Here is a 15,175-nt window from a genome sequence, read left to right on the forward strand (position 1 = left end):
GATATTGGGTCAGTGTCATGCTGGGTTGAAGGCTACCAGGTTTGTTGAAAGGAATGACTTTGACTTCAAGGTCACATGGGTCAAATAGGCTAAAATCTTGAAACAACTTCTCAATAATGAAGAAGCCATGGGTCGGATATCGGTCTGTAGCATGCTTGGGTGAAGGACTAGAAAATTTGTTCAAATGAATGACCTAGTCCATGGTTTAATTTTGAAAGTGTAAAATTGGGAAAAATATTTATAAGACACCTTTTCAAATAACCGAGAGGCCCTGAGGTCTTGTACCTGGTCTCTGATACACTTGTTTTAGTTGACATTAATGTATAAAGGGGATCACTGGACAGCAGGTGAGGGATTCGGGCCCATTGGGCCTTGTTTGACTCGCCTGCCTCAATGTGTTCCCACTCAGACCTTTTCCAACTGACTTGTCTGTCAATACAACAGCAATTTTGGGCAGAGGAAAGAAAATATCAAAATTGGAACTGACAAATATTGTATAATTGAAGGCACCCAGGATGTTGTGTATAGATATGAGTGTATTTATAATAGATATATGATGCTTCACATCATCAACTGCCATATTATCCTCAATGACATACAAGCATATTGTTTGTCTTTTCAGGGGCAGTCAGTGATGTCACATCCCTACATAACACGACCGCAAGAGATGTGGATGAAATAAAAGGTATGATATAATTGAAAAAATAAAGGATCATGATATTTCCTTCCTCGCCCATCTGTAAATATTTTGGAGTTTCGGAAATTTGTTATTGCTATTTCAAGAAGTTTTTACAAAGTATAACCTATTGTGATCCCTTAATTTTGTCCGTCATGCTTCACAAACAATGTACATTTTTGACTTCTTCTCAAATAACCAAGAGATCCAGAGTCATGATAAAATGGGCCTGTAGTATGCTGGGATGAAGGGCTACCAACTTTGTTCAAATGAATGACCTTGACTTGCATTCAAGGTCACAGTTGTCAAACAGGCTAAAACATTTTTAATGACTTCTTTTCATTAACCAATAGGCCCATGGAGTTGATATTGGGTCAGTGTCAAGCTGGGTTGAAGGCTACCAGGTTTGTTGAAAGGAATGACTTTGACTTCAAGGTCACATGGGTCAAATAGACTAAAATCTTTAAACAACTTCTCAATAATGAAGAAGCCATGGGTCGTATATCGGTCTGTAACATGTTTGGGTGAAGGACTAGAAAATTTGTTCAAATGAATGACCTAGTCCATGGTTTAATTTTGAAAGTGTAAAATTGGGAAAAATATTTATAAGACACCTTTTCAAATAACCGAGAGGCCCTGAGGTCTTGTACCTGGTCTCTGATACACTTGTTTTAGTTGACATTAATGTATAAAGGGGATCACTGAACACAAGATGATTCATGCTCAATGGACTTTATTAATTGACACTATGTGATTCATGCTCAATGGACTTTATTAATTGACACCATGTGATTCATGCTCAATGGTCTTTATTAATTGACACCATGTGATTCATGCTCAATGGACTTTATAAATTGACACCATGTGATTCATGCTCAATGGAATTTATTAATTGACACCATGTGATTCATGCTCAATGGGCTTTATTAATTGACACCATGAGATTCATGCTCAATGGACTTATAAATTGACACCATGTGATTCATGCTCAGTGGACTTTATTGACACCATGTGATTCATGCTCAATGGACTTTATTAATTGACACCATGTGATTCATGCTCAATGGAATTAATTAATTGAGACCATGTGATTCATGCTCAATGGACTTTATTAATTGACACCATGTGATTCATGCTCAATGGACTTTATAAATTGACACCATGTGATTCATGCTCAATGGTCTTGATTAATTGACACCATGTGATTCATGCTCAATGGACTTATAAATTGACACCATGTGATTCATGCTCAGTGGACTTTATTGACACCATGTGATTCATGCTCAATGGACTTTATTAATTGACACCATGTGATTCATGCTCAATGGAATTAATTAATTGAGACCATGTGATTCATGCTCAATGGACTTTATTAATTGACACCATGTGATTCATGCTCAATGGACTTTATAAATTGACACCATGTGATTCATGCTCAATGGTCTTGATTAATTGACACCATGTGATTCATGCTCAATGGAATTTATTAATTGACACCATGTGATTCATGCTCAATGGACTTTATTAGCTCACCTGCCCGAAGGGCAAGTGAGCTTATGCCGTGGTGCGGCGTCCGTCGTCCGGCCGTCCGGCGTCAACTTTTTCATTTAAACAACTTCTTCTCAATAACCAAGAGGCCCAGGGAATTGATATTGGGCCTGTAGCATGCTGGGTGAAGGGCTACAAAGTTTGTTCAAATAAATGACCTTGACCTTCATTCAAGGTCACATGGGTCAAATAGGCTATAATCTTCAAACAACTTCTTCTGAATAACCAAGAGGCCCAGGGACTTGACATTGGGCCTGTAGCATGCTGGGGTGAAGGGCTACAAAGTTTGTTCAAATAAATGACCTTGACCTTCATTCAAGGTCACATTGGTCAAATAGGCTATAATCTTCAAACGACTTCTTCTCAATAACCAAGAGGCCCAGGGACTTGACATAGGGCCTGTAGCATGCTGGGGTGAAAGGCTACAAAGTTTGTTCAAATAAATGACCTTGACCTTCATTCAAGGTCACATGGGTCAAATAGGCTATAATCTTCAAACAACTTCTTCTCAATAACCAAGAGGCCCAGGGACTTAGCATTGGGCCTGTAGCATGCTGGGGTGAATGGCTACAAAGTTTGTTCAAATAACTGACCTTGACCTTCATTCAAGGTCACATGGGTCAAATAGGCTATAATCTTCAAACAACTTCTTCTCAATAACTAAGAAGCCTAGGGACTTGGTATTGGGTCTGTAGTATGCTTGGGTGAAGGGCTACAAAGTTTGTTCATATAAATGACCTTGACCTTCATTCAAGGTCACATGGGTCAAATAGGCTATAATCTTTAAACAACTTCTTCTCAATAACCAAGAGGCCTAAGGGACTCAGTATTGGGTCTGTAGCATGCTTTGGTGAAGGGCTACCAAGTTTGTTCAAATGAATGACCTTGACCTTCACTAAAGGTCACATTGGTCAAATAAGCTATAATCTTCAAATGACTTCTTAATAACCAAGAGACCCAGGGATTTGATATTAGGCTTTTAGCATGCTGGGGTGAAGGGCTACCAAGTTTGTTCAAATGAATGACCTTGACCTACATTCAAGGTCACAGGGGTGAAATCGGCTTAAATCTGTAAACAATAATCTTGCGATAGCCAAGAGCCTCTGAGACCTGATATTAGGCCAATAGAATGCTGGAATGAAGGACTAGAAAATTTCTTAATATGAATAAACCTAGCTTTCTATAATATTTGAATAAAGAAGTAATCAGCATAGTATCTGTAGAAATGACCTCAATCAACTTCAAAGTTGCTGTAGAGCCAGGTGAGCGATACAGGCCCATTGGGCCTCTTGTTAATTGACACCATGTGATTCATGCTCAATGGTCTTTATTAATTGACACCATGTGATTCATGCTCAATGGAATTTATTAATTGACACCATGTGATTCATGCTCAATGGACTTTATTAATTGACACCATGTGATTCATGCTCAATGGACTTTATTAATTGACACCATGTGATTCATGCTCAGCATGGGATTACAGTTTGATGTTATGTACATGTTGGCCCTGGTTGACCCCCAGGGGCTGAAGGAGCGGGGCCAAAAAGGGTCAAATTGACTGAAATTTCAAAAATCTTCTTCTCTACTCTCAGATATGTTAGAATCAAATACTCTTCATAGATGAAGGGGTCTTATGGTGCTTTACCAAAATTGTGAATTTCATGACCCTGGGGTCTCACGTTTGCCCCTGAGGAGGGGGTAAACTTTACTATAGTTTATATAGGGAAATCACATTTTTGACTATTATTTGTTGGATATCTATTGGAATTCATTCTAACTTGGTTCAAATTATCAGCATGGGATGACAGTTTGATGGTATGTACATGTTGGCCCTGGTTGACCCCCAGGGGCTGGTGGGCGGGGTCAAAAAGGGTCAAATTGACTAAAATTTCAAAAATCTTCTTCTCTACACTCAGATATGTTAGAATCAAATACTCTTCATAGATGGAAGGGTCTTAAGGTACGTTACCAAAATTGTGAATTTCATGACCCTGGGGTCTCACGTTTGCCCCTGGGTAGGGGGTAAACTTTACTATAGTTTATAAAGGGAAATCACATTTTTGACTATTATTTGTTGGATTTCTATTGGAATTTATTCTAATTTGGTTCAAATTATCAGCATGGGATTACAGTTTGATGTTATGTACATGTTGGCCCTGGTCGACCCCTAGGGGCTGAAGGAGCGGGGCCAAAAAGGGTCAAATTGACTGAAATTTCAAAAATCTTCTTCTCTACTCTCAGATATGTTAGAATCAAATACTCTTCATAGATGAAGGGGTCTTATGGTGCTTTACCAAAATTGTGAATTTCATGACCCTGGGGTCTCACGTTTGCCCCTGGGGAGGGAGTAAACTTTACTCTAGTTTATATAGGGAAATCACATTTTTGACTATTATTTGTTGGATTTTGATTGGAATTCATTCTAACTTCGTTAACGTTATCAACTTGGGATGACAGTTTGATGTACATGTTGGCCCTGACTGACCCCCAGGGGCTGATGGGCGGGGCCAAAAAGGGTCAAATTAACTGAAATTTCAAAAATCTTCTTACAATCCAAATAAGGTAGAATTAAATACTCTTCACAGATCGAAGGGTCTTAAGGTGCTTTACCATAATTGTGAATTTCCTAGCCCTGGGGTCTCGCGTTTGCCCCATGGGAGGGGATAAACTTTACTATAGTTATAGGGAAATCACATTTTTGACTATCATTTGTTTTATTTGTTTTGAAATTCATTCTTTCATTCAAATTTACTGAAATATTTCAAAAATCAGGTGACCGTTAAGGCCCATGGGCCTCTTGTTATTAGAAAGTACTGAAGAGATCTTTCTAAAATTTAATTTTTATGTTCCACTTGGCCCCTTGGACCAATCTGAAAAACAACATGGCGGACAGGCAGCCATTATCACTAAATCTCAAATTTCATATATAGGTTCCCCTTGTTTGAAAAGTACTGGAGGGATGTCTCTCAATTTACACAGATTAGTTAGAGGAAGGGAAAAATAGAGAGATATTCATTCTGACATGGAACCTATAAAGATAGTTCAATAGTGGGCATCAAGATCCCTCTGGGATCTCTTGTTTAATTAAGAGGAAGAAGAGAAAAGATCAGCCTTAAAATTATCCAATAAAGGTCACTCTCTGGTCTTTTAAAAAATTCCTTTTGAATACTTAAAGTCTCAGGGTAATGGTATGTTTTCAAATCTTTCACTGACTTCAGAAAATATCACTTACAACTGATGACGATTGGTCGATGGTCTACATCAAGATCCATCTGAGATGTTGTGTTTAGATGTTAGAGTATTTATAATAGATACAACATCAACTTCAATGTTTAGTTTGTACAATGATATATGTTTGTCTTTGTGTAGGGATAGACAGCTTAAATAGTAGGAAATGATATTGTGATATGAAAGTATTTCGCTGTGATTACTGAAATATACAGGTGAGAGATGCAGGCCCTCTGCACCTCTTGTAATAAATACAGGATACTTGATGTTTTGCTACATTAATTTCAATATTAAGTCTGTACAATGACATATGTTTGTATTTATAGCGGAAGTCAGTCTGTACAATGACATATGTTTGTATTTACAGCAGAAGTCAGTCTGTACAATGACATATGTTTGTATTTATAGCAGAAGTCAGTCTGTACAATGACATGTTTGTATTTATAGCAGAAGTCAGTCTGTACAATGACATATGTTTGTATTTATAGCAGAAGTCAGTCTGTACAATGACATATGTTTGTATTTATAGCAGAAGTCAGTCTGTACAATGACATGTTTGTATTTATAGCAGAAGTCAGTCTGTACAATGACATATGTTTGTATTTATAGCAGAAGTCAGTCTGTACAATGACATATGTTTGTATTTATAGCGGAAGTCAGTCTGTACAATGACATATGTTTGTATTTATAGCGGAAGTCAGTCTGTACAATGACATATGTTTGTATTTATAGCAGAAGTCAGTCTGTACAATTACATATGTTTGTATTTATAGCGGAAGTCAGTCTGTACAATGACATATGTTTGTATTTATAGCGGGAGTCAGTCTGTACAATGACATATGTTTGTATTTACAGCGGTAGTCAGTGATGTGAAGGACAGACAAGACACCATAACAAAAGATGTGGATACCTTAAAGGGTAAGATATGTTTGATGTAGATACAAAAATAATATAAATGGAGGGTCCAGCAAGTCCAGTAATTTGGAAAAGATATATTTGCTTGATGGTCATGAAAAGATGAATGCCAAAGATTATGTTTACACCCAAAAGGACTTATTCATTGAATCATCACATAGGAAATGGTAGAACTATGCTATATATAAATATAGTAAATAAATACACCGATACTTAAAATAATAAGGCACCCACGAACACTAACCCTATAAAAATAAAGTCCAATAACTTTTTAGGCGGCCATCATGTGATAGTGGGCTATTAAAATTGTCCTATATCTGTGGTCCATGGTCCATCGTCTATAAACAATCATTGTTATCACTATTTTTAGGTCCTCTGACCCAATGGCCTGGTCAGGATGACCTATAGTCATTGTACTATGTACATCATCCGCCGTGCGTAATCTTTTCACATTTCAAACGTCTCAGTTTCACCATTGGGTCTGAGCTTTAACTTGCTTGAAATGATCCCGAGATGGTCTTTACCAAGTGTTGTTATTTTCTTAGGTCAATCTGAAATCCAAAATGGCTGCACTGGCAGCCATCTTGAAAAACACATTTTAAACTTCTGCTTCAGTTACACTGAAACCATTGAGCTGAAAATTGGTAGGAATGTTAAGGAAGTAGAGCCGATAACGTGCTATTATTTTTCGACCTCGTAAAATCTTTGACATGGCAGTCATTACGGCCATTTTGTTACATGATTGCGCAATCATCAATTTCTGAACAACACCTAGTTATTTCAAACTTCTCAAGTTCCACCAGTGGGATTCAACTCAAACTTGGCTACAATGATCCTGAGATGGTCCTGTACAAGTATTTGTTATTTTTTGGGTTGGTCTGAAATTTAAGATGGCTGCTATGGCCAACAGTGCCACATTACTGGCTACCGAGTATGTATACTACAACAGGGTAAGGGTCTTTAGAGTCATATGACCCATGGGCATCTGGTTTGAGAAGTATAAGAGGGATATGATAAAAGTCATATTAAACACAATATGATATTAATGAGTGACATTTCGATGACTTAACTGTCACCTTCATCAGACTAATGACCAATGTCCAAGACACTACATATGTCATTACCCACCTGGAGAAAATGTTACAGAGTACAGGAAAGATATTTTTTCAAACTTCACCAAACAAAATGGCCTACAGGTGGCCATCTTGGATTTTGGCAATTGAAGTTTGTTATCGCTACTACTTAAAAGTACTGGATGGATATTGATCAAACTTTACAGGAAGTTCCCCTTGGTCCTTAGTTGTACCCTTTTTGATTTTGAGTCTGATTTTGGGAAAATGGACGCCATCTTGGATTTTGATGGTCTAAGTTTATTATTTCCGTATTTGTGAGAAAGTTCTTCATAGACCTTTCTAAGATTTCGTAGTAAAATATCCTTTAACATCAGATGATTAAAAGGAAAACAGAAAAGAAGGAAAAGGTAGAGAAAAGGCCTATTTTAGAATGAATACATGTCATTCAATGGTGGGTGCCAAGATTCTTTTGGGATCTTTTATTGTTAGCTCACCTGGTCCGAAGGACCAAGGTGAGCTTATGCCATACTGTGGCGTCTGTCGTCCGTCCGTCCGTCCGTCCGTCCGTCAACAATTGACTTATTTGACTTCTTCTTCATAACCGCTGATCGGAATTTGAACAAATTTGGTCAGAAGCATCCCTATAGGTAGGGGACTCAAAATTGTACAAATGATGGGGCTGACCCCCTGGGGGCCTTTTGGGCGGGGCCAAAAGGGGTCATTTTGGCACTATTGATATGAATGACTTCTTCTCTGAAACCAAGCAATGGCTATCACTCATATTTGCCTGGTAGCATCACTATGGGGTGGGGATTCAAAATTGTACAAATGATGGGGCTGACCCCCCAGGGGCCTGAGGTGTGGGGCCAAATGTGGTCAATCTAGCTATATTGATATAAATGACTTCTCTGAAACCAAGCAATTGCTATCGCTCATATTTGCCTGGTAGCATCATTATGGGGTGGGGATTCAAAATTGTACAAATGATGGGACTGACCCCCCAGGGGCCTGAGTGGTAGGGCCGAATGTGGTCAATTTGGCTATATTGATATAAACGACTTCTTCTCTGAAACCGAGCAATGCCTGTCGCTCATATTTGCCTGGTAGCATCACTATGGGGTGGGGATTCAAAATTGTGCAAATGATGGGGCCGACCCCCCAGGGGCCTGAGGGGCGGGGCCAAATGTTGTCAATCTGGCTATATTCATATAATTGACTTCTTCTCTGGAACCAAACAATGGATATCTCTCATATTTTACTGGTAGCATCACCTTGGGGTAGGAATTTGAAATTGTACAAATGACGGGGCAGACCCCCTGGGGGCTGAGGGGCGGGGCCAAAAGGGGTCAGTTTTGCAAAATTGATATAAATGACTTCTGCTCTGAAACTAAGCAATGGCAGTAGCTCATATTTGCCTGGTAGCATCCCTATGGGGTGGGGATTCAAAATTGTACAAATGGTGGGGCTGACCCCCAAGGGCCTGAGGGGCTGGGCCAAAATTGGTTAATTTGTTTAAACAACTTCTTCTCTGAAAGTAAGCAATGGATATTACTCACATTTGTATGGTAGCATGGTTATGAAGTGGGGATTCAAAATTGTACAAATGTTGGGGTTGAGCCGGGCTGCCAGGGGGCTGAGGGGTGGGGCCATAAGAGGTCAATTTAGCTAAATTGATTTAAACAACTTATTCTCTGAAACTAAGTAATGGTTTGACTGGTAGCATCCTATTGGGGTAGGGATTCAAAATTGTATAAAGGAAGGAGCTGACCCCCCCCCCCCCCCCCCCCCCCCCCCCCCGGGGGGCAGAGGGTAGGGTCAAAAGGGGTCAATTAATCTAAACAAGATCTTCTCTGAAACTAAGCAAACAATATCACTCACATTTGTGTGGTAGCATCCCTATGGGGTCGCGCCAAAAGTCAATTTCATTTCATGGATTAATGCACTTTTTGGCATTTTTAGTATTAAAATAAAACCAATGTACATGTACCCATATCAAATGTTTATGATATATATTGACATAGCAATACCAGTGACAAATATACTTAAGCATCATTCTTGTTTCATATCTCATGAAACCAGGTGAGCGATACAGGCCCTCTGGGCCTCTTGTATCAAAGAAAATTTTAATGGACTAAATATATTTGTTTCATCAACATTTCATTGCTCAATTCTAATTCATAGCCATTATTTGTGATATATTTAATCAGAGAGATCGTTTTATTTTACAGAAAGGAATTCTAAGCTGACGGCCATGATTGGTGAGTTTATTACTTTTTTTTGGTCAAATGAAATAAAGTATTTCAAACTGCTGTATGTTTTTAGTACCGATAACTTTTTAGCCCACTATCCTCGGATGGTGGTGGGCTATTCAAATCACCCTACGCCTGTGGTCCTTGGTATGTGGTCCATCGTCCGTAAACAATCATTGTAATCACTATTTCTTGAAAATGCTTGGTTGAATATTTTTCAAACTTCACATGTAGGTTTCACTCAGTCGCTTGTTGTACCAGTCGCTTGTTGTACCAATTCAATTTTGAAACTGATCAGGGAAAAAATGGCTAACAGGCCGCCATCTTGGAATTTGATGGCCAAAGTATTAAATTTATGTGTGATTCTGAAAAAGCTCTTAGATCTATGTTTGAGATTTCATGTTAAGGTTATTGATGTCATTAGATCGTAAAGAAGAAAAGAAAAAGGATTGGAAAAGTAGAGAAAAGATCTGTTTTACATAGAACTAATAGAGATCATTCAATTGTTGGTGTCAAGAGCCTTCTAGCATCTCCTGTTTTATTAAGCAAAATTTTTCACAGACTACATTTTTGTATTTCAAAAACATTTTCTAGTTCAGCTCTAATTCATATTCATTATTTGTGATATATTTAATAAAAGATATCCTCTTGTGTTACAGAAAGGGATCCTAAGTTGGCAGCCATGATTGGTGAGTTTGCTGAACGAGGTTGAATGTGAAGATATTTTCTTGGTGGAAGAGAGATCCAGCGTGTCAGTCATATTTACCAACTTATTCAGGGACAGTAACATGTCAAACAAATTAAAACATTGATATTTACAAGACCACACAACATACAGGTTTTGTATATAAAATTAATCATTAATGTAGTCATCCACCAAAGGTCAAGGTCAGGTGTTGCTTGATCTTTAATATGGTTGATTATACAGTAACTAAATTAATATTAAGTATTCATGACAGAGAAACATGTATTTCCTGTCAAATCAGAGAGGTAAAGAAGGGATATAGATCGTCTCCATCTCTCAGTCCGTAACTCTTATCTCAGTGATTCGGGTAGATTTTCCAGTCACAAGGTTAAAGGTCAAGAACACTGTTACTACATGTAGAAAATCAGTTTGACTATGTTGAGTACTGTAATTTCATTTACAATGTTACACCCAGGTTAAGGTCGGGTTTAGAGGAACACATGTAGTGGGTATGAAAATGTCTACGAATGACAAAGTCGCTGGGTTTGTTCTTTAACATATTTTTGGATCGAAGAGATTAAAACATTCTGAACACATACAATCAAAAATTTCTTAATAAAGTCAAAATCTACATGTAAATCTCACATCACACACAACATGCTCTCGCTATAGACCCACCCTCATTTACACAAATGGATCAAACTGATCAAATCAAAATACCAAATGTAAACATGATATTTCCAGTAAAAATAAATATTGTGCATTAATGCAGGTATACTGTTACATCACCTTGAATAGAGCAGAATATCAAAATTTTTAACATATTCAACAAATTATTAAAACACAATAATCATAATTTGATCTTTAAATCATACAAACCACACTGGGAAATTTTATTTTTTGTAAATATATGAATTAAATTAAAAATCACTCTAATTAAGAGGGTGGACAAACGACAAGTCTTCTACAAAGGTCAAATTAAAAATGGTCTGCCACACAAAGAAACATATTCTAAATACATACGAAAACAACTTTAACATCAAAGTATGTAATTATAAGAACTGTCACATGTCCAGTCTGTTGGTGACCACTACTTATACACACATACATGTACATCACACAGACAAAGGAACATGCATGCTGATGAATTAATTGTTCGCACAGGTAAAACGTAGTACAATAGTTTTACTCTATTATAATACCACAGACAGGTAAAACGTAGTACAATAGTTTTACTATATTATAATACCACGGACAGGTAAAACGTAGTACAATAGTTTTACTCTATTATAATACCATGGACAGGTAAAACGTAGTACAATAATTTTATTATAATATCACGGACAGGTAAATTTGTTGTACGATTGTTTTACTCTATTATAATACCACGGACAGGTAAAACGTAGTACAATAGTTTTATTATAATATCACGGACAGGTAAAATGTAGTACAATTGTTTTACTCTATTATAATACCACGGACAGATAAAACGTAGTACAATAGTTTTATTATAATACCACGGACAGGTAAAACGTAGTACGATTGTTTTACTCTATTATAATACCATGGACAGGTAAAACGTAGTATGATAGTTTTACTTTATTATAATAACACGGACAGGTAAAACGTAGTACAATAGTTTTACTATATTATAATACCACGGACAGGTAAAACGTAGTTCAATAGTTTTACTATATTATAATACCACGGACAGGTAAAACGTAGTACAATAGTTTTATTCTATTATAATACCACGGACAGGTAAAACGTAATACAATAGTTTTAATCTATTATATCACAGACAGGTAAAACGTAGTTCAATAGTTTTACTATATTATAATACCACGGACAGGTAAAACGTAATACAATAGTTTTAATCTATTATAATACCACGGACAGGTAAAACGTAATACAATAGTTTTAATCTATTATAATACCACGGACAGGTAAAACGTAGTACAATAGTTTTATTATAATATCACGGACAGGTAAAATGTAGTACAATTGTTTTACTCTATTATAATACCACGGACAGGTAAAACGTGTAGTACGATTGTTTTACTCTATTATAGTACCACGAACACAACACAAACCATACAATGATTATTGAAACTATTTACTACATACAAATGTACATATTCATTACATATAATTCATAACACACACATTGTGAGAACCTTGCTGATATGTCAGTTCTGCCACCTAATCTTGTTTTTACAAAATTTACTGTTCCTTACAGGGTACTTGTAGTTGTTGGCTATTTGATAGAAATGTTTAATCTTAGTGTTCATTAATTTTTCCTTGTAGAAACAACAAAAATTAAGATAAAGAGAGATAGACAAAGTTACCAGTTTATTGACACCAAAAGTTTCCATGAAGCTCAAAAAAAACTGAAGAACAGGATTGTTATAATCAAGGGAAACACAGGAGATGGGAAGTCGTCTATTGCCATGGAACTTCTCCGTTTCCTGTGCTGTGATGAGGAGGGCCAACAGAAACAATGTCTACAGCCACTGGAACTACACGACATAAAGGACGTGGATTTGGTGGCACCAACGTCTGGATTAGTTATCTATTTCGATGATATTTTTGGCAAGAATGTTGTGTGTAAAGGAGATGTAGATGAATGGGAGAAAAGAGAAGAATGTATTCTTTCAAAACTGTGTGAAAGTGAGAACTCTGAGGGCAATATCCTTGTCATGACCATCCGTAGTGAAATTTTAAATTCTTTAGATAGTTCTTGTTCGAAAAAAATATTCACTGATGAGAACATTGTTGATCTCAGTGAATACAAAGATGAAGAAGAAAAACGGAAATTATTAAGGTTGTATGAACCAAAAGTTAAATTTGATAAATGGACAAATATTGAAGAGAAAGAGATCTTAGAGTCATGTCCTGACATTGGGTTTCCCCAATGTTGTAGATTATTCAGGGACACACCTAATTTGCAAGAAGAAAGGGTCAACTTCTTTAGAAGACCTTTTCATTTTGTGAAATCTTGTTTAGCTAAATTAAAGGATGGAAAATTTTATGGGCTGCTGTATCTGTTCCTCAATGGAGGCAAAGTGATAGAAAATGATTTAGACCCTTCTAACGAAAATGTTGATAAAACATTGTTAGAAGCAGCATTTGCTGTTGATGTAGTCAAAGTTGATCCAACGTATGGACTTCATGTTTACAACAAGGAGAGGAAAGCTGAATTTGTGAGGGATTCGTTAGAAAGTCTGTTGGGTTCGCTGGTGAAAAAAGAGTCCACCCAAAAACAAGGCAGATTTTATCCTTGTTACAAATTCAGCCACGACTCCATTGAGGAAACAGTGGCACTTCTGTATGGAGAGAAAACTCCCATTGGCTACATACAGAATTGTCCCTGCAAGTTACTCAGTTATATAACTACAACAAAAAACACCCCAAACAGGATAGTTATATCATCTGATGATCAAACCAATGCCATGTATAAACGTACAGTCAAAGAATTTAAATCTGTTGATCCTAAAAGTTACTGGTATTCTAGTGAGTGGGAATATTTAGTTACATTAGATGTATGGACAGATTCCAAGTTTCTACAGGAATTTGTCAGATACCTTAGTGGTCAGAATGTTGACTACAGTTTGTGCCACAAGATAAAACATGCCTTGTTTAATCAAGCATGCTCTACTGGTTCAGATGAATGTGCTTTGTTTCTCCTGTCTAAAGGTGTTAAACCTGACAAGGAGACACCATTTTGTGTGGTGAAGGGTGGGAGTGTACAACTACTAAATAAACTACTTAAGTGTAAAGTCATCACTCCTACAGCGAGGGCACGCAGGTCACGATCATCATATTATAGTGGAAATATCAATGTCCTACACGAGGCGTGTTTGTTTGAGAGAGAAGAGATGGTGACAATGTTGTGTGACACTTATCCACACTTGGTACATGAGACTGATAATTACAATAGACAAAGCACGCTCCATTTTGTGGCACGGACAGGAAACTGTGGTATATTTCAGACAGTGGAGAGATTGGTACTTAAATCATTGAATAGAGATAAAGTACAACATAAGTGTGAGACAGAAGATGGTCGTGTTGTACATAGGAGTTGTGTGTGTGGTCAGTACATGTCACAGTTAGTGGACGTGTTAGGGTATACAGTATTACATTATAGTTGTAGAGAGGGACACAGGGAGCTTAGTTTATACCTGTGTCAGTGTTACCCAGAACTAACTACAGCTGTAGATAACCGTGGGTATACAGTATTACATTATAGTTGTATGTTGGGACACAGGGAGCTTAGTTTAGAGCTGTGTAAGTTATACCCAGCACTAACTACAGCTGTAACTTACGACGGGTTTACAATATTACATCGTAGTTGTATGATGGGACACAGGCAGCTTAGTTTAGAGCTGTGTAAGCGGCTGTGCAAGTTATACCCAGCACTAACTACAGCTGTAGATAACGCCGGGTTTACAATATTACATTATAGTTGTGGTGGGGGACACAGGGAGCTTAGTTTAGAGCTGTGTAAGTTATACCCAGCACTAACTACAGCTGTAGATAACGACGGGTATAATTGTCTACATCACATAGCCAGGTGGACATCAGATGTAGACATGTTCACCGAGTGTGAATGTCACGTTAAACAGAACGTAGAGAGAACAGGAGGTAAGTATGACATCACGACCATACTTACTAATGACGGGGAATCTGTTTTAGACCTGGCAAAGTGGCGGACAGAGGTGTTGAAGTTAGATAACAACCCTTTGTATGACCATCTTGTTCAATTGTTTGCTAAATAAAACTAAATATTCCCATTAAT

At 37.3% G+C, this 15,175-nt stretch overlaps 2 protein-coding genes across 5 annotated transcripts in view; one reads left to right on the forward strand and one right to left on the reverse strand.

Moving 5' to 3' along the window:
• LOC117314758 overlaps window positions 1–711 on the forward strand; it is a 28,988-nt gene extending 28,277 nt beyond the window's left edge. For all 4 annotated transcript variants that reach the window (XM_033868858.1, XM_033868859.1, XM_033868857.1 and 1 more), the window contains one exon: window positions 623–711. In XM_033868858.1, the coding sequence (XP_033724749.1) occupies window positions 623–696 (74 nt within the window). In that variant the 3' untranslated portion in view covers window positions 697–711. The remainder of the gene's footprint in view (window positions 1–622) is intronic.
• The window catches only part of LOC117314740, a gene marked incomplete in the record, with an annotated part of 896,274 nt that overhangs the window by 63,889 nt on the left and 817,210 nt on the right, over window positions 1–15,175 (reverse strand).

The sequence above is a fragment of the Pecten maximus genome, chromosome 16 (genome assembly GCF_902652985.1).
Source record: "Pecten maximus chromosome 16, xPecMax1.1, whole genome shotgun sequence".
In the NCBI taxonomy this organism is placed as follows: Eukaryota; Metazoa; Mollusca; class Bivalvia; order Pectinida; family Pectinidae; genus Pecten; species Pecten maximus.